Source organism: Drosophila innubila, assembly GCF_004354385.1.
Source record: "Drosophila innubila isolate TH190305 chromosome 3L unlocalized genomic scaffold, UK_Dinn_1.0 0_D_3L, whole genome shotgun sequence".
Classification (NCBI taxonomy): Eukaryota; Metazoa; Arthropoda; class Insecta; order Diptera; family Drosophilidae; genus Drosophila; species Drosophila innubila.
This window is the reverse complement of record NW_022995376.1, coordinates 911,442-932,048: the sequence shown is the minus strand read 5'-3', so window position 1 is coordinate 932,048 and position 20,607 is coordinate 911,442. Positions and strand designations below refer to the sequence as shown.

The window sequence follows — 20,607 nt, the reverse complement described above, 5'->3', positions numbered from 1 at the left end:
AATTTCCCATACATATATGCGTATATAATTTATATAGATATATGTATATATATCATCATAATAATGGATAAGCTGAAGAATTGCCTTCTGTATATAATATTGTATATATGGTACTGTTAACTACTCGTACATTGTATTCTGTCCTACATACATATATATATATATATATATTTTTTTTTTTGGGAGGGGATTTTTGGGGTAAATCTTTACGACAAGTTGTGTGTTGAGTATACTTACATACATATTTATGTGTTGTATATATATAAGAAAAGTACACACATCGGCTTACATTTGACATTTGAGTCAATATCATCAATGACAAGCAATCACAAAGTTTTTCTATATATTATATATCATATATTATTGTATTTAATTAGTATTAAATTTTGTAATTCATGTATTTACACAAGAGTCGGAGTTTTCGAGTGCACAAAGCGACCCAGCGTAGCACCCGCTACAGGGTATCTCTAGTTAAGCAACTACAAATACATTAATCGCTATCTGAAGTTTTCCATGGAGTTTTCCATTATCTTTTCGCAAAGCTTTTAGCGTCTATTCTACTCACATTTACATCAAAAATTTGTTAATGTATTTTGAATATCGTATATGGTATTTTGTTGTTGTTGGTGTAGTTAGGGTTTAAAAACTGTGTCACAATTTCTACAAACAGCCTTTTGTTAAACGTGGTAATCGTATATTTATTTTTATGTATGTTGTATGTAATATTCTATGTGTTTTATGTATCGAATTAATTGTTGTACATTAAATGTTTTTATTTTCTTTATTATTTTTGTTTTTCTTTCTTTGTAACCTGAGCGCAATGTTTTTTCTCTGTTAAGAAAACTTGAATTATTTGTTAATGCTGGCCAAGAGTTTTTTTTTCTTATTTTTGGTTTTCTGGCACAAATTTCATTTCATAATCGAGTTGAATACTATATAATACCTTATTATTCTGAGACTTTTCCAAAAATGCTCTATAAGAAGGACATACATATTTAAATGTGTAAGTTACCTGTATTTTAATAATCTGTTTATTTTTATTTTGAATTGGATTTATTTTCATTTTGCAAATATTGTCCATACATACACATATATTTATAAATATATATATGTTGTATTTAGTGCTAGTTGTTGGGTAGATTCTTGGCAAAAAAAAAATGCATACATGTATTTATAGCTATAAATTCTAATTGCAAATGCATTGGGTTTTTGCAGCTTTACTAGACGGTCTAAACACGTTTCTTTTTCCAAGGAAAGTGTTCACAATAGTTTGTAAAAAAGTCAAGAAATCAAAGAATAAAACAATAATGTTGTTGTTGCTTTTTTTATACAAACAGTTTTACACAATTTTATTTCTCTCACTTAATTCGTTATCTTTATCTGCAGCCATTATGAAAACGTTACCTCGTTTATTATAATAGGTATACGTAGGTACTACTATATAATTAGCAGATATTTTTATAGTTATGTATATATAGTACTGCTCCACAATTGGTTTAGGTCAAAATACTAATGCAGTTGATACTTAACTAACAGTTAAACATATGTCAAACTTATTGAAACATAAGTGATGAAATCCAAGAGTTAAAATTGACAAATCAAAGATAATATTTAATTTAAGATTATATTCTAATAAATTTGAATATGTGTGTGTTTTAAGCAAATTGAAAGATGTGCAAAGAAAATGTACATGACATATAATAATCGTATCGTAATCGTATATAGTTATTATATATATATTAGTTGACGTCCTTTCATTTTAACTAAAAAAACTAGAGTTAAGTGTGGATTATCATATAAGTATTGGTATTGGTGGGGTGTTAATGTTATGTACATGGTGCCTACATAAGTCCAAAGTAAACAATATATTCAATTATTATTTTATGTATATAATGATGTATGTATCATGTATGTATGTATTGTATGTAGGTAAACATTTTCTTAATTTCTAATGTAGATGATAATTTTGCATTGTATTTCTTTTTTTTCCTTTCTTCTTCGAGTTAAAAAACTAAAGTAATATTTATTTTAGTGTATGTGTGTGTGTGTAGTTGTGTTTGACAAAGATTTGTAGTCTACATTTGTTTGTTGTCTATAAGAAACAAAATTGTTATTTATAAACAAAAGTAGTGGCTATGTTAAAAATTGAAAATAAATCGCTGGCAGATTTAACGGTCGGGTTCCATTTTCGGATTTTCCCCATTTTCACAGTTTTTACCGTCAAATCTTAGCTAATTTTCGTTATTCTTTTTTTTGCTATGAGATCTCCGTGAAAGTTTGAATTCATATTTTATTTTGTTATTCTCATCATCTTCTTCCCTTTTTAATGCATATATAAGTATATCATATATTTATATATATATTTTTTTAATTAAAAACTACATACATAAGAAAGCAGCACAGTTTAGAGTTGAAGAGCTGAATTTTTTTTGGGTTGGAAAGTGAGCACACAATTCTACAATTTCGAGAACATTTTTGTTGTATGGGTTTACATTTTTTTTTTTTGCATGTTGCTAAACTTTGAATTTGTTGAAAGACATTAAAATACAAATACACACATTCATAGATTTATATAGATTGCTACATTAGTACATAATTCAAGCAATTAATTTCAAATTCCATTCATTGATTTATGCCAATTATTTTCCTTTTATATATTGCGCTTGTCAACCATCTCTTTTATAAGGAAATGAGATAACTCAGTCTTAAACATACATACACATATATATATATTTTTTTAATATATATTCAATTTTAGCTTGAATCTTTGCATTTTTTTCTATAGCATTTAGTTGGCATGAGCATTTGTTGATAATTAAAAAAAAGTATAGAAATTTCGACAAATGAAGACAAATGGTTGGAGTTTGCGTATTTTTAAAAATGAGTTTGGAAATTAAACTATATTACACGATAAATTAATGCAGAAAATACATACTAAATTGAAATAGCAAGGTGTTCAAGACACACACTCAGAAACAATCACACACACACGCACACAGACACAGAAAAGCCAGTGGATTATTAAAATTGAGATTGCTGTGGAATTTTCACTACTTGCGGTCTTAATCTGTGGTGTTGGCGGTGATTTTGGTGGTGTAACTATAGAACACCTGTGCACATTCACTGGGGGCAGTGTGTCGTCCACTTGTTGGTTTGTGTTTTTATTTAAATTAGTTTAATTTCTATATATTTATGGAGTTGAAATGTGTGTGCTATAAACTTAAGTTTTGCATTTAAAATAATATTTTTTATAATAATTATAATAATATTCATAAATTGTCATTAACTAAGCATAAGTATAAGTATTAGAATTAGTACAAATTAAATTGTTTAATTGCATAATTGTTGATTTATGCTTCATAATCAGTCCACAGTTAAAATGTTTTTGTTTTTTTCTTCTTTTGTTTTGTTTCCCATTACTTTTTAACTAGTTTGAAAATTGTTGTGTTGCCTTTGCCATTTACATTCAGAGACAGCGACACAGACAGTACACACATACATGTACACATTTAATTCATATTAAGTATACGCATAGTTTAGTTGCTAGTTTTAATTTTGTCATAGAATTCAACACTCATACCCAAAATTTTACATAGTTTGGAAACCAGTTTCAAAATTGAAGCGCAAATCCAATATATATATATATAAATATAAATGTGAAATTAATTTAATTTAGCATTTGCTTTGTTAATTTGCAGCTACACATTGAGAGTTTTTTTTTTCATTTGTATTTTAAATTTAAACACAAAAGAAATTTGTTGTTTGTGTGTGTGAGGTAAATTTGGCAAACAAATTTCTGCATGTGTATGTGTACTTTTAATTGTAGTTTTAATTATAATTTATAGTTTTAGTTGTAGTTGTAGTTTCTTGCTTTTGTTTATTACAATATTCGCAAATGTGTTGCATAGTTTTTTGGGCAACATTTAATACGAAAATGTGGGCGTAAGGGGTTGTGGCCTTTAGTCTAGTTGCTAATTCATTTACATAGATTTTAAGCGCTAAACATAAAACATTTTAGTAATTTTGCTTATTAGACCAAAAATTTCATGGTTTAGTTTAGAGTTTTGTTTGTTTTTTTTTGTATTTGTTTTCTTTGTTAACATTTTCTTTTGCTTTTCTACCAATTTTGTCAAGCACAACAAATTTTCTGCTTTGTTGTCAAGATAATTTTTGTTTACGCTTTTCATTTTTTTGCGTTTTTTTTGTAATCCCTTTTGTTTTATAATAATTTGTTAATTCTTATAGTTAATCGAATTTTGTCTCTGCCGCTGCTTTTTACTACTTCTTGTTGTGTTTTTTTGTGGTTGTTCTTTTTTTTTTTTAGACTAGTTTCAGTTGAGTTACGTTACATTTTGTGTTTGTTTTATTTAATTTCTTTATTTATTTCGGTGGTGGAATGCTTAAACTTTTAAGATTGGAAGTGTTTTGTGCTTTCAATTTAAATGTTGATCTTTCCTTTCTTTCTGCTGCTTGCTCTGCTTCCTCTGCTTCCTCTGCTTCTGCTTTTTCTTCTTGTTCTGAGAAAATTCTCAGAATGCGTCGCTTAAGTGGCTAAAATTGTTTATTTCTTCTTGAGTTTTGGTAGTTGGCGTCAAGTTCCTGTTGCAACTTGCTTGTAAAATTTTCCTGGTGTGTAAATCAAATATTTTTCATTTTGTTGTTGCAGTTGTTGTTTCCATTGTTGTTGTTGTGTTGCTTTTCATATTTTAGGCAGCAATCGCCTCATTTTGCCGTCATTCCCATTGATGTGGCGACGGCGGCAGCTCCGAAGGATGTGCCACAGTGGAGCTAAATAGGTGAAAATAGTGTTAAAATTAGTTGTCTGACATTTGCAATTTTGAATACAGTTAAACATTGAGAAAGAAGAAGAACATGCAACTAACATATTTACAACATAAAAAATTACTTAGCTATAGATAGAAGCATTTAAGCACAACCAAAAACATACAAACAAACCAAATGTTGAGCCCAAAAATATGAAATATTTATGCATACATACAAATCAAACAAACTACAAAAATAGATTTGGGAAAAAATCAAAATTAACAAACCAAAAACTTCAAAGAAATTTTTATAAAATTTTATTTTAATAAAAATAAAATAAATATGGAAATCAAAGAAAACTAAAAGGAATTTTATATTAAAATGTAGTTTTTTTTTCATTCAAGTGAAAGTTGTTCAAGCGTTTAGTTCTTATCATTTTTCTTTTCTTTTTTATCAAACTACTTTTGACCATTTTCACTGCTGCTCAACTGCACTGAATTAATTTATATATAAATTTTTTAAATTTTATTATACATAAACATAGATTTATTTATATAAATATATGTGTGAGTGTTTATTTAAATTGCTTAATTTTGGATTCAAATGTTTAAGCTATAGGGGAGCTTATGTAGATTTTGAATGTTTAGAATAATTAAATAATTTACAAATGCATGAATTAAATTATGATTGCGTCTAGTACGATATTAAGAACGAGGAAAGTGTGAATGTAGTGTTGATTTTCGGCATGCCGAAGTTGTAGATACTCTTGTATTTTTGACACTTTTAAGATAAATCAATACGTTACGAGAGATCGTAACGATTGCTTTTTTAAAATAAAATATAAACAATGAAATTGAAATTGCACATAAAAAAAGAGTTATCTTCATAAAAAATATATTTTAATATATCTTCATAACATCTTTAGTTCCGATCAAAAATAAGATCTAAAAACTCCAGGATATCCCATCCTTAAATTGAATATTTACGAACTTTTTTTAAATTATAATATTTTTTTAGTATAACTAATTTTTGCGATCCGTGCTCTTATGAATATGTTGATTCGATTTTTTTAAGCATTTTATTCTATAAATTTTAAATAATTTGAAATTTAATTCTATTAAAGAATATAATCAACCGTATTATGACAGTATATAGAAATATACTCTTCTGCAAGAGTGGAATATATGAAAATGATTAAGCAGTCAGAAAGAGTATCAAATATATCATATATTAAGTGTATTTTATGTGTGTGGCAATTGAATAATTACAAGGAAGTGTAAAAGGTGTAAATGGGTTTAATGGATAAAATTGATATTATTTATGCTATACACAATATGAAAAAATATATATATATATAAAGTTATATATTTATGTATACATATATGAATTGGAAATGAGTTGCAAAACATAAACACAAATTGAAAAACATGAAAATGAATACGATTATGTATATGCAAGAGTATTAATGTACTATGTGGACTCTTAGAATTAATATTAATATTTATGCTAGAAATGTCTATGAAAAGTGTTTTCTTTTTATAATTTTATCAACGAAATTTGTTTTGCCAATTGCTGTTTTCATTAGGTTGCTTTTCATATTTCATGGACCAATTTTTGACATTTATAAGCAATTTTCTAATTATTGCCATGTTTATTTTTTTTTTTGTTTCACATTTATGTACACAAATAGTTACGCAAAAAACCCAATTAAATAAATTAAACTAAATTTGAATAAACAATAAGGAAAATGATGAGTTTTTTAGTCATGTTTAAAACTAAGATAAAATAGTTTAAAGTTTTATACACATTTGCATTTGATAAAGAATAATTAAAAATAAAGAGAACAAGTTGTTAAATCATATATAAATATATAAATTATAATAATTAAATTTAAAACGATAGTTTAGCAAATGTATAGCAATATATGTAGAGTCGCTTTATCAACAGACCTAAAGTTTAAGAAGAAGAAGTTGCTGCTGCCGATTTCCCCCAACAATTGTTTTGGACTCGATTCGATTTGATATTGGTATTTTTTTTTTTATATTTAGTATTTTTATATTTTTTTGTATTTGTATGGTTTGGTTTCTTTCATTATTTATTTCTCTTGCTTGCTTTCTTTCTTCTTTCTGCTCTCTTTAATTTCAGATTCTGTTTCTGACGGCAGTTTTTTGTGACTTCTGCTTGAATCTCGATTCATTCTTGACTATTTATCGGTAGGTATATATATATTATTTTATATATATGTATGGTATCATTTCGCGCCTAGCAGGCGCCTAGTATTTCTTGTCGGCAGAGGCAGCGCAGCGGCAGCGCGACGGCAGAGTTGGCAGCAGCAGCAGCAGCGACAGCAGCAGCAGCGGCAGGAGCAGCAGTGCAAGTTGTGGTAGTAGTAGTATTGGTAGTGGTATTGGTAGTACGAGTAGTAGTAGTAGATATTCTCAATCTCATTGGCTTAACAACGCATATAAAATAATTAAATTTAATAGAGTTTTCAATATATTAATTTATATCGATCGATCGTAGTTCGAAAAACATACACACAAAAACGATAGAAAAAAAAAGAAAACAAAAATTAAAATTATTTTAGATTATATATGTATTTTAATATTATTATAAAGTAAAATAAACAAACTATAGGAGAGAGATAGATAGATAAATAGAGTAAGAGTGAGAGAGAGAGAGAGAGAGAGAGAGCTGGACAGTTTCGGACTCGAAGCAATGACAAAAACAATAACTTTTAGTTTTTAAATTAAAAGAAATTCAAAGATAGTTAGTGAGTGAACGAAAGTTTATTTTTTATTTCAACTGAAAAGCATATTACGAATTTTTTGGAACAACAACAAATTATAGAGACAGATAGATAGAGAGAGGGAGATAGTTAGATTAGTTGTAAGTGGGTGGGTGAGGGAGAAGAGAGGGGGAGGTGGGGCTAATCGTGCAACTTGATTTAATTTGGGGCAGATTGCAACTCACCTGGCAAAGCTTTTGAATGCCGCACTCTGCGGATTGATGCAAAGTGGCACACGGCCCGTTTGCAGCTGCTCGGCAATGAATTTATGCATTTCCTCTGCAAAAAGTACATTAAAGAATTCATCAGTTTACGAGTACAACAAAAATTCATAAAGCAAATTAATATCCCCTGGCAAAAAAATTATTGCTGTTTATTTATTGAAAATCAGTTAAAATATCTGGAAAAAAACGTAAAAGATTTGGTGTACTTGCAAACCACTGTAGATCTTAAAAAAAATATAAGCTAAGATTTTACTTAAAAAAAATATTTTGAATTCAATCAAGTTAAAATATCTAGAAGTACGAAAAAAATTACATTTTCGAAATCTAAAACAGTAGTTCCATTTATGGAATTTTGTATGGATAATTAAAATTAGATTCTCAGCTTGAAAAATCAAAGTTTCTCAATTTAAAAAACAGTATTAACTAACCAAAAAAATGTATCTATAAAAAACCAATTTTCATTGCTAATATCAATTGTTCAAAAGTTGAGAGAATAGTTAATTTTACTTCTTCAGCAAAGCAGCAAACATTACATCTTTAATTTCAAAATCATAATACCCGCAAAGTGTATAATATAGTAGGTATGCGTAAATGACTCACCCTTCACCTGCTGCACGGAGGTGAGTTTGCGTTCCCATAAATCATCAAAGGGTTGTCCGGCCGATGGCTCAAAGTCCGCCGTATACTGACGCATGCCAGCCGAGGTAGTGAAGCAGCATTTGCACATGCACGAATGGTACCGCAGACGACCCTCATCCAGATACGGATGCGCCAAGGCATCCGTCACCGAAATGCGCTTATCCTGCACAAGGAAACGGAAAACGGAGAACGGAGAACGCGAAACGGAAAGCGAGGAAAAAGGAAAACTTTAGTTTAAGCTTGCACACTTTCGAGTAGAATAAGTGTTAACAACATTTTTAGTCAAGCACCTGATAAATATAAAATATGATTTTGTACATTCAATGCGTTTTCAAATAAATCTCCGCAATTTTTAAAATCAATTGAAATTTATTTTGCTGAGTTTTTGCACCAAAGTTTACAAAGTTTTCATTAATAACATTTTTTTTCCCACCAGAATTGTAACTTGCATAGCTTTGTCAAAACTTAACCGATTTTCATGCGGAATGTCATATTGGTCATTATTTGGTCTCCTAATTGATTCTGCATCAAAAAATAATTAATTTAAAAAAAAATTTAATTTTCGATTTTTTTCCGAAAAAATCATGTACTCCCCCCTTTGACTTTTTTGGAAAAATATTTTTTTCAAAATTTTAAATCCTGAGTTTTCACTTTTAAAGAACTCCTGGGGCCCAAATTAGTATAAAACGACACTTCAAAGTTGATTTTAAGAGGTTTCATTTTTCTGTAAAAAATCAAGAGAAATCTGACAAAAAATTTGGCTTGTAAAGTTGTCAGTCTAAAGCTCTACAGGAATTCAAACTAGCATAACTTTATCAAACCTCAACCAATTTTATTGTACTCCCCCCTTTGACTTTTTGAAAAAAATATTTTTTTCAAAATTTAAAATTTTGAATTTTTACTTTTAATCAACTCCTGGTCCCCAAATTAGTATAAAACAACATTTTAAACTTAATTCTGGGACCTTTCATTTTTTGGTAAAAAATCATGACAAAACTGACAAAATTTTTGACTTGTAAAGTTGTCAGCCCTAAGATTTATCAGACTTTGAACTCACATAACTTTGCCAAAACTTAACCGATTTTCATGCAGGATGCCATATTGGTTATTATTTAGTCTCTAAATTGATTCTGCATCAAAAAATAATTAATTTAAAAAAAATTTTAATTTTCGATTTTTTTGCCAAAAAATCATATACTCCCCCCTTTGACTTTTTGAAAAAAATATTTTTTCCAAAATTTAAAATTTCGAATTTTCACTTTTAATCAACTCCTGGTCCCCAAATTAGTATAAAACAACATTTTAAACTTAATTCTGGGACCTTTCATTTTTCGGTATAAAATCATGACAAAACTGACAAAATTTTTGACTTGTAAAGTTGTCAGCCCTAAGATTTATCAGACTTTGAACTCACATAACTTTGCCAAAACTTAACCGATTTTCATGCGGAATGTCATATTGGTTATTATTTGGTCTCTAAATTGATTCTGCATCAAAAAATAATTAATTAAAAAAAAATTTTAATTTTCGATTTTTTTCAGAAAATCATGTACTCCCCCCTTTGACTTTTTGATAAAAATATTTTTTTCAAAATTTAAAATCTCGAATTTTCACTTTTAATCAACTCCTGGTGCCCAAATTAGTAAAACACAACATTTTAAACTTAATTCTGGGACCTTTCATTTTTCGGTAAAAAATCATGACAAAACTGACAAAATTTTTGACTTGTAAAGTTTTCAGTCCTAAGATTTATCAGACTTTGAACTCACATAACTTTGCCAAAACTTAACCGATTTTCATGCGGCATGTCATATTGGTTATTATTTGGTCTCTAAATTGATACTGCATCAAAAAAAATATAAATGAAAAGGAGTTATTTTTCTTACCGGATCAAAGACAAGCATCTGGCAGAGCAAGTGTACAGCCTCGTGTGTCGCATGTGAGCTGAGTGTGTAGAGCACCGAGAAAGATGGCGGCTTTGGGGCCCGCCTCAACATGTGTGTGCGTGCTCCTTCGCAGGCGTGACGCATGTCCTCCATGGTGGGTGTGCCCAGTAGCTCGGTAATCAGCTCCAATTGCTGCACGGGATTCTGCGCCTGGAACAGGATGCGTCTGCCGAGCAGTTCACCGAAAATGCAGCCCACCGACCAAACATCCACAGCCGACGAATAATGGCGGGCACCCATTAGAATTTCGGGTGCTCGATAATATTGTGTGACCACCTCTTGGGTCATGTGCTTGGCCTGATCGGGTTCCTCGACACGGGCCAATCCAAAATCGCATATCTTGAGCACACAATTCGAATTGACCAACAGATTGCCAGGCTTAATATCCCGATGCAGAATCCTTGCCGAGTGCAGATACTTCAATCCACGAAGTATCTGATAGAGAAACACTTTGATGTGATCGGCGGATAAATGCTGTGGCGACACAATGATCTTGTGCAGATCCGATTGCAACAGTTCAGTAATTACATAGCTAAATTCACAAATGAGTTAGGGATGCAACCAAATTTAGGATAAGATTATATTACAAAAAAAAAGAAGAGATCTATTAAATTTTGTCCAACCATTTCAAAATATTAACAACAAATTTGCCTTTTCTTTCTTGATAACAATTGTTAATTTGGTTATTAACCAAAAAAAATAGTCCGATTTGTTTTGAGCTAAGAATTATTTCTCACTTATATCCGTTAGATAAGAATCTTTTTTTCTATAAATTAAATTAAGCATATCACCAAGAAATATTTTTTCCTTTGAGTTTTGAGTTAAGAAAATTTAGCCTATTTTTAGCTTTACTTGAAAACCTATAAATATGTTTTTTCTTATCTTTTAATCACAAAAATTTTATCCTTTTTGTTTAGAGCTGAAAATTAATTTTGTTTTTTAAATTTTTACAAAAGTTTTTGTTCACGTTAAATAAATAAATATTTTATAAATATCAAACTCTCACATCTACTCTATATACTGTTCTATCTGTACTTAATTCCCATTCCCCTTTTAGCTAAACTTTCATGTTTGTTTGTTTGCTCTCAACTTTTTCAATTAAGTTGTTGCTTTGGCTTTTTGGGGCAACTTTTTAGTGCCGAAAATAGATTTTAGTCCTGGCGCTCAAAAGCAGGCAACAAACAAGCAACACTGTGCCACTGTGACGAGAAGGATGCGGTTTTCTAACTTGAATCTCTTTTCCGTTTCGGATTAGATTCATTCCCAAAGTGTTCAGCTTCTCAGCGAGCTTAAAGCTTAGATAGATACTTTTAACTGTGTAATCGAGAGCCTGAATTTATTGAGTTCTGCATATGTAGAAAAATGTCCTTAAGATGGATTTCTATTTAGAAAAAATAATAAAAAAAATCAACAAAGTTGTCATTTGCAATTTAAATATGACTAATATAACTGACTAAAAGAAGAACAAAAAAGGAGAATAAAAATAATTCAGAATTATGCGATTATATAGTTACTATCGCTATAATAGAATCGATATCTATTCCTATCTATATTCCCATTTAAGACAGTTTTAAATAATTTTTAAGTTGCATATTACTATTTTCTTTACTTATTTTCAACTTTTTCCAACTTTAAATGATTTCAAAGTAGAATTTTGTAATTAAATTTTCGTTGTTGTTGTAAAAAAGGATACATTTCCTGAAAGAAGTCCAAATGTGGTGGCTGCAAAATGTCCAAAGCTGAAAGCACCTGCAATAAACAAGCAAAGGAATAAAGTTTGTTAATAAATTTCAGTCAACAGACCTGCAGAGAAAGAGAGAAAAGATAAAGGGAGGGAGAAGAGGCTTTGTAGAGTGACGTTTATTGGCTGTGGCATTACGTATATGTGTGTATATACATATAAATCTTAAGACAATGCAACATTACACCTACAACAAGTTGAAGTGGCAGCAGCTTGAAGAGGCAGCAACCTCATCTTTAGTAAGATCATAAATTATGCACTCCAATAAAATATAAATAAAAATCAAGCTCGAAGCGAAGAGCAAAGCGCATCAAATGCGCCATTTAGTTGCATGTTAAGTGTCGCTGCCAGGCACTAAAATGCCACAAAGTTCAACAGCAGCAGCAGCAGCAACAACAACAACAACAACAACTGCAACATCATCCACAATGTTGACCCGCTGATGATGTTTAGCGGCAGATACAAAACACGCCACTGTCCGAGCTGAATGCTAAACTAAACTCCACTGAGCTGAGCTTTGAGGGGAGAGACCTGTTCAAATGTTCAACTGTCCATCTGTCTGTCTTTCTGTCCCGTCCAGAAGGCAACGGCTCTATAAAAAAATCAAGTTAGAAAGCTATAGTCGAGTTACCGACTTTTAAATACCTGTTACTCAATTTAAATCAGAGATCCTAAGGATTAAATTTATTAAAACAATAATAATTATCGGGGGTGCCACAGAAATCGAAACCAACCGAAAAACTCCCAAAAATGTATGGAGATTTGAGAGAGATTTTATAAAAAACACTTGTACAACATATTTCAAATAAAAAAATTATATAGCAGTAATGAAATTTTAATTTTTCTTTCAAAATAATATAACTTTTATTTTTATTTTTTATTATACCAAACAAAATAAAATAATATAGCTTATATTTTAAATTTTTATTATACCAATCAAAAATAAACATATGAATATAAATTACACGTTTTCTTCTTCCATTTACATTGCAACGAATAAAATATACCCTTGCGATTCAACAAGTAACGGGTATAAAAATACAACATAAATAAATAAAAAATGGGACGAAGCTGCCATGAAGTTGATGGACAGCAGAACAACAACAACAGCAGCAAAAAGGCAGAATGAACTGCAGACAACGTTGAGACAAGCGTCGACAGAGTCAAAGTCTCTTCTAGGGAACCTCTTTTTTTCCAGACTCGGAGTCCGAATCCGAGTCCGAGTCAGATACAAAGCCAAAGTCAAAGCATGAGCTGCAGACAAGCGCTGATTTATTTTGCTTGCGGTCAAAAATGATGAAGGGACTTCCTTTCAACCACAAAGCTTTCCTCTATACATCAGCAATCACATCAGCCATCTAACAACAACTGCAAACGGCAGGGGAGAAAGAGATAGATGGCCAACGGTAAAGAGAGAGAGAGAGAGAGAGAGAGAGAGGGAGAGAAACATGTAGTGAGTGTGTGTGAGGCAGTTGTAAGCTTTAAAATCAATTTTCAATATCATTTAACAAGTCGCAATCCAAATACCCAAAATACAATATGAAAATTGCTCAAGTTGCAACGGAATGCGTGTGGCAGTCAAAAAAATAACAAAGTGGGAGCAATAGAGCTGAGCTGCTCGACATTTAGATGCCCAGTACGCAGACAAATAAACGACATATAAAAATAAATAATTCAATAAATAATAAGATTTTAAAATAATCGATAGAGCAAATATAATAAAAGTAAATGCTCAGGCATTTTTTAATAAGATTTTAAAATAATCGATAGAGAAAATATTATTAAAGAAATGCTCAGGCCTGTTTCGGTTTTCACTTTGGGTTCGATTTTTCGAAATACATTACAGTTTGATACAATTAAGTGCTTTTACTAGTTTCTGTTGCTCTAACTTGTATAATATTTAAGATCTAGATGTTTACACGTACACTGATAAAAAAATCTTCTAAAAATAAGATTTTAGTCTCAGAACTACGATTTTTGGTCTAAAAAATGCGTCGAGAACGTACAATTCATAAATTAAGAGATCACATCTTTTTTTTAAGAGCATTTCAAATAAGACCAAGTTTTTATTTAAACGTACTTAAAACTAAAATCAAAAAATTAATAATGCTTTTTATATATATATTTTTTAATTATGATTTTTATACATTTTATTCTGTCTTGGTAATTTTATAAAAGTTATTTTAATTTGTTACGAGTGGGATTCGAACCGCCGCCTACTGCTTCACAACTAAAGCGATTTCTCTAACCAGAGCGCCACGGGCCACCTTTTGTTTTAAATAAAATAGTACATATTTATACTTTCCCCACAATTTAAGATTTTTATTTTAATATTAAGAACTTTGATTTTTTAGATTAATATTCCTAGTATTAGTAATATGGTCATAAAATGTTCTTATTTTAAGAAAAAAAAATATTAACGATGAATGTTCTTGAAGAACTTTGACTTTTTAGATAAATATTCCCAGTTTTAGTAATATGGTCTTAAAATGTTCATATTTTAAGTAAAAAAAAATATTAAAGATGAATGTTCTTGTTTAGTAGAAGTTTTAGAAGACAGATATGATCACAAACTTATATTTCCTTGCACTCTCTTTAAATACTGGGCTACAAATGTTGCACAATTGTCAATGTTGCCGCAATGTTTAGCCTGTCTTCAGTGACTTCTGCGTTTTGTCTGTCGGCGGCACAAAAGACCACAAAAAAGCGGCGCAACAATTTTTGCGCACTTTTCACACACATGCAGAGAGTGCGAGAAGGAGACAAAGAGTGGAAGAGAGAGACAGAGATAGAGGGAGGGCAAAAAGTGCCGCCAAGCTGCTAAGCTGCCGTCGACTTCTTCGTGGTTTTGTCTTAAGTGGCAAAAGTTATATTTTTTTTTTGTATTTTATTTTTGCTTCTTTTACAAAAGCTGCGAGGGTTTAAGCCTCGACTTTGGCTTCATTGTTGTTGTTGTTGTTGTTGTTATTGTTATTGCTGCAGTTCTGTTAATATTTCAATGACGCTGCCGCAATTTAGCGGCTGCATTTGTTGCGCTTGCGGTTTCACAAGCTTAAAAACAATGTTAAAACTAAGAAAATTGTCCTAAAACGAAGCTGATATACGCTAACCCCATAGGAGTAAATGTAAATAAATTAAAAACAAAAAAAAATTGGTTTAACCAATACAATATTAAGTTTTGAGTTTTTAGATTTTATTATTAATCCAAAATAATTTGAATAATAAAATAAATAATAATAATCTTCGAAAAAATGATTTGAAAAACATATATCTCTGACATTTAAGGAAGAACAACATTTCGAACGGTTATTTTCAAAAGCATTGCTTTACAAAATCTTTAGAAAGACACTTGAATAAATAAAATGTTATATAGTTATAACTCGCTTGAGTTAATATCCTTGCTGTCTAAGCTAAGTGATTCCCGCTGTGTTAGAGTATAGCAAAACCTTCAAGTTAGTAAGTGGCTTTAGTTGTTGCAAGTTGCGCGTTGCAAGCATTGTGGCCTTATGCTGCTCTGTTGGCCTCACACGTGCGTTGCTTGCTGTTGTTGTTGTTGTTGTTGTTGCAGGCAAATTAACATTTCGCTTTGGTTTTTCGTTGTGGCAAAAGCAATCAAAAACCAAATTTATGCAGTCATATCGAAAGCTTTTGACTACTGTCCTTGACAGGCAGCCTTCTTCTTCTCAGGATTTTCAAAAGGTGCTCAAAGCTAAAACTCTTGAGAAACTAGGCGTGTGATAATGCCAAAACTACTTATATAAGAACAACAACTTATACAACTTTGACAACAAAAACAACAGAAAGAGCAGCAACTACACCCAGAGAAAAATGAATAATCTTTGTCCTGACTGACTCATTATCTAATCATTGTTAAGCCCAAACGGTAAGACCTACGAGACTGAAATTTTTACACAACATAGTTGAGACAAATACAAATTTATAATATATTTAATTTTAATGCAATTTAAGAAACTTTTATTCTTTTAAAAAAATGAATGTGATTTAGCGTTGAACTAAATATGATATTATCATATATTTTCATACATATTTTTCTTTATTTTACTATGCACTTTTTTTCTGGGTGTACTTAGAATAAGAGAACTGTGCTAACAACTTAAGACAACAGCTTTGGCTGAGGTGCAACTAGAAAACTTGCAAGTTGCAACAGCTGTGGCAGCAATATAATCACACCTTTCCCTCTAACCCACTGCCTACTTACTCCTACCCTTAAATGATTTCAAGTGAATTTCACGCGCCACAAAAAAAAGGTCTCATCAACAAAAACAAAAGCAAAAGTGTTGTTTAGCTTCATTTTCATTCCACAAGCTTAAATTCTAGCTAAAAGTTGCAGCCAGCTGCTGACAACATTTTTCAGTGTTGTTCATGTTGTTGTTGTTCTTGTTCCTCATCTTCTTCCTCTTCTTCTACTTGTTTGCTGACTAATTAAAGCGCCGCAGAGTTTTGTAAAACATTTTGTCAGCTGCTTGTTGTAAACGACAACAAATTTGTTAAAATTGTTATTGTTATTGTTTTCACTATTGTTGTTGCTGTTGTTGCTCAGCTTGGTCTTAAAGAGATAGCCTTGAGTTGGCCACTCTGCTGGGAAATCTTTTAAAGACCGTTCAAATCTTGTCAAGCTTTCCAGCTAAAAAATTTTTGACCAGTTGTCGACATTTGTAACGTGAAAATGTGATTTGCTTGTGTATCAATCAGTAAGTCAATCAGTCAGAGGGTAACTCGCGGAGTTAGTGAAATAGTTTAGCAGTCAATGGTAACTTACTAATTAGTTAAACAATTAGAAAGTCAAGGAATCAAACAGTTTCAACCGGAAAGAATTCAGTCAGACAATCAATCAATCAGATAGAAGTCCGGCAGTCAATCGAAGGTCAGTCATTTCAAATTACCTCAGTCAATCGACAAATCAGTCAGTATATGAGTCCATCAATCAATCGGTATCAAAATCTTTCAGTGATTAATAAAGTTAATCCGTCAGTGGTAATTAACAAATCAATCAGTCAATCAAGGAGACACAATCAATAGCTTAGTTCATCAGTCAGGCAGTCAGTTATTCAATTGTAATGAAGACTTCCAGTCAATCAAGGATTCAGATTACATCTGTCAATCAATCAATTAGTCTGTATATTAGTACATCAATCAATTAGTAAATCAGTCAGCAACTAATGGTAAATAATTAAGTAAGCAGGTCGTTTTTTCAGTTAGATAAACTTTCATTTTGTCAATCAATAAGATCATTATTTTGTGCATCAGTGAGTCAATCAGTAAATAAGTCTGTATATCAGTCAGTCAATTAGTTTAGATAACATCCTATAAGATCAGTCTATTGACCAGTCAATCAATCCATTCATCATTCATGCGAGTGAGTTCAATTCAGATCAGTCAACTTTTTTGGGAAATTCATTCAATCGATTTATGTATGCAGAACTTGAATACAAAGTCGAAACGCACATCTATCACATCCATCACATCACATCACATCACATCAAATCAGTTCGAGGCAAGAAATGAAATTGACATTTCAATTGCAATTTGCTGGCAAAAAGCGCCCAAAAGCAAATAATAACAAAATTTGCATGCAATTGATGCCAGGCATCAAACTCGAAACTCAATCATTTACTTTACTTTACTTTTAGCTGCTGGGTTAGGTGTGTGCGTGTGTGTGTGTGTGTGTCAGACTTGGCTGAGAAGAAAGGCAAATCAAAGCCGACAAACGGCGGCTGCATGTGAGAAATGCTTTTGAAATGTGCGCCACGTACGTTGCAAAATCTTTTATTGAAATTCGCAATTGAAATAAGAAACAACAACAACAACAACAGCAACAACGACAATGCATAATGGGGCAAAACATTTTGCAGCGATTTGTTAAAATGTATATTGCACACTTGCAAACTCGCACACACTTGCAATTCTAGTGTAAATACACACACTTTATATTCTGGCCCATATAATGTGCAAGCAATTGAGACGATTGCCAGTCTCTTCTCCTCTTTTCATGTCACTCAAAATGTTTGGAATTGTTGGGCAATTGGCTAAAGGCACGCAGACAGGCAGTTTTACAGCGGCGGTAGAAAAGAAGCGCAAAGAAAGGCTCCGAAAAAAGCAACAGAGAGTCGGCAAACATGACACATTTAAAGCTAGAACAACTTGTGAATTACAAGAGGAATGTGCTTAGATATAGAATCGAGTTTCGATTAGAAATTAATTGTCAAGTATTAAATATTTATTAAATATTTGATAAAGCACAAAGAAAGAAAGGAAGATGCAGAAAACAAGAGGGTTCCGCCTGCTGCTCACTTCGCTCGCCTGCCCCCTGCTCACTTCGCTCGCCTGCTCCCGGTGAGGTGCCGTAATGACAGCTATATGATATCTCCAGAAACATCTGAGACTTTTATAATATCGAGCAGTCGTTCCTACTATTTTCTACACTTTAAAAATTAAGGTCTAGTCTGGTAAGAATTATATTTTGCTAATGATATTCCCCCCACGTTCTTGGCATTTTTATTGCATAACTAAACTCTGGTCACACCTTGCTGAATGAATCGAGTGTCTCGCTTTTGAGTTGACTGCACTTGTCTGACATGGCAACGTTGTATGTAGGAAATGAAAATGGAATTGGAAGTGAAACAGGAAACCAACAACAGACACGCTACAACAACAACAACAACAAATCGACAACAAATCAACAACAACAACAACAAGAAATGTCGCGCCTCTTTTTATTTCATAAAGCATTTTGCATATTAATAGAAATTTGCATATGAGGCAAGGTGTTGATAATTTCCACGTGTTGCAAGTGTGGGAAGAGTGTCTTCATATGAACATTACATCATGTACATCTTCTTCTCTCTCTCCCTCTCTCATTCAGTCCGTCTCTGTATCTTCCTTTGTAGCTTAATGAAGTTGAACGAATTTTGAATTTGCAACAGATTGAAAAGTGTAGCGTTCGTGACATTTTGAGTGTGTGTGTATGTGTGTGTGTGTGTGGGCAGCCCTAGGGCAACTGGCAATATGTGTGCTTTTAATATTACCAAGTTTCGCTTCACATTTGGTCACTAATAACTTTAGCTGACATTTTGGCCCCCACCAAATGTCAAACAAGTAAGAATGCTACATTGAAGAGTGCTCGACGACTAGATACCCAGAACTCATAACCTTGCAGTCGTTCAATGGAAGAAACAAAAATGAAGTACACTACAAAATATTTAGGAGCTTGTGAAAATTCTAAAACAAACTTGAAATGCCTGGACAACTGTGGAGTATTGTCATCCAGTTTGCTAGCTTTTACTTTGATAATTTCTAAGATCAAGTTTATTCTACAGACAGACATTGTCACAATTTTAGAAGCCTTTTTTATATTATTTGGGTACTGGGTTAAAAAAATGTACTCAAAATCAAAAGTCAGAGATCGCGCTCTGCACGTGCTTCGACATCAGCTAGAAGACAACGAATATTCGTATTCAGATAAATAAATTAAGGCAAATCGCCACAGAGTCACATAAAACTGGCCATAAAAATCAGCACAAAGCAACACTGAAATGCAGCTGTCGATCTGGCAACCCTCTTAACCCCTCATCTCTTTACCTATATAAGCCACACTCAGTAGCTCCCCTTTAATACTTTTGTCTGTTCTCTTTATTAATAATTTTAGATGTTGTATGAATAATAATATTTCTTTTACATTTGCCATTTGTTGCCAGTTGGTTTTTTGTGGCCAATCTGTCTGTCTCACTGTTTATCTGTCTGTCTCACTGTCTCTCTGTCTGTCTCTCTATCTGTCTCTGTCCATTTGTCCGTCTGTGTTAACAAATTTGCATGCAACAAAATGTTGGGCAGTTTTTAGTTTCCTTTATGTTATATTTGTTGTTGTCGTTTATCTCATTTTATGTGCATAAAATTTGTTTGTCATAAATTTTGCATGACAGCCTTTTGTGTGGCAAATGGCAACTGGCAACTGACAAACTGACGGTGAGCTGGGGGCGTGCCCCCCTTTTTTTTTGGGCAGGCGTAGCTTAGCAATAGATTTTTTTTTTTTTTTGCTTAAAATCTGTGCAATTGCAGCAGTTGCTGTGCAATGAATATGAATGAGTTAATTAGTGCTTTGAATGATTGAATCGCAACTGTCACACACAGCAAACAGGCAGACCAAGACACACATACATTTACAAATAGAGATACAGATTTAGATGTGCATTATGTTCCGCTGATATTTAAATTTATTACAAAAAGTGTGACTCAGTTTGGGCCAAAGGCAAGAAACATAAGAAAAAAATAAATAAAAATTAAGCAATTAATATTGATTTCAAAATAAAGCAACTGAATTTTGGGATAAGTTTTGAGAAAAAAAATTAATTATAAAAATTAAAAACAAAAAAAAAAAAAAATGATAATAAAATAAAGCAACTCAATTTTAAAATAAGTTTTAAAAAAATCAAATATATGGATCTCAAAATAATGCAACTCAATTCTAAGAAAAATTTTAGGAAAAAA

General features: G+C 31.6%; 1 protein-coding gene across 2 annotated transcripts in view; it reads right to left on the bottom strand.

Annotated features, from left to right (window-relative positions):
* Nucleotides 1-1,316: 1,316 nt before the first annotated feature.
* Nucleotides 1,317-20,607, bottom strand: part of LOC117787838 (serine/threonine-protein kinase NLK2) — a 97,233-nt gene continuing 77,942 nt past the window's right edge. The window contains exons 3-8 of one of the 2 annotated variants that reach the window (XR_004617704.1): nucleotides 12,055-12,110; nucleotides 10,302-10,893; nucleotides 8,377-8,578; nucleotides 7,738-7,831; nucleotides 6,714-7,215; nucleotides 1,317-4,788 (exon numbers count right to left, since the gene is read on the bottom strand). Coding sequence is in view for 1 of the 2 variants with exons in the window: in XM_034626457.1 (XP_034482348.1) it covers nucleotides 4,734-4,788; nucleotides 7,738-7,831; nucleotides 8,377-8,578; nucleotides 10,302-10,893; nucleotides 12,055-12,110 (999 nt within the window). In the remaining variant the exon portion in view is untranslated. The remainder of the gene's footprint in view (nucleotides 4,789-6,713; nucleotides 7,216-7,737; nucleotides 7,832-8,376; nucleotides 8,579-10,301; nucleotides 10,894-12,054; nucleotides 12,111-20,607) is intronic. The other variant, XM_034626457.1, reaches the window with a different exon arrangement.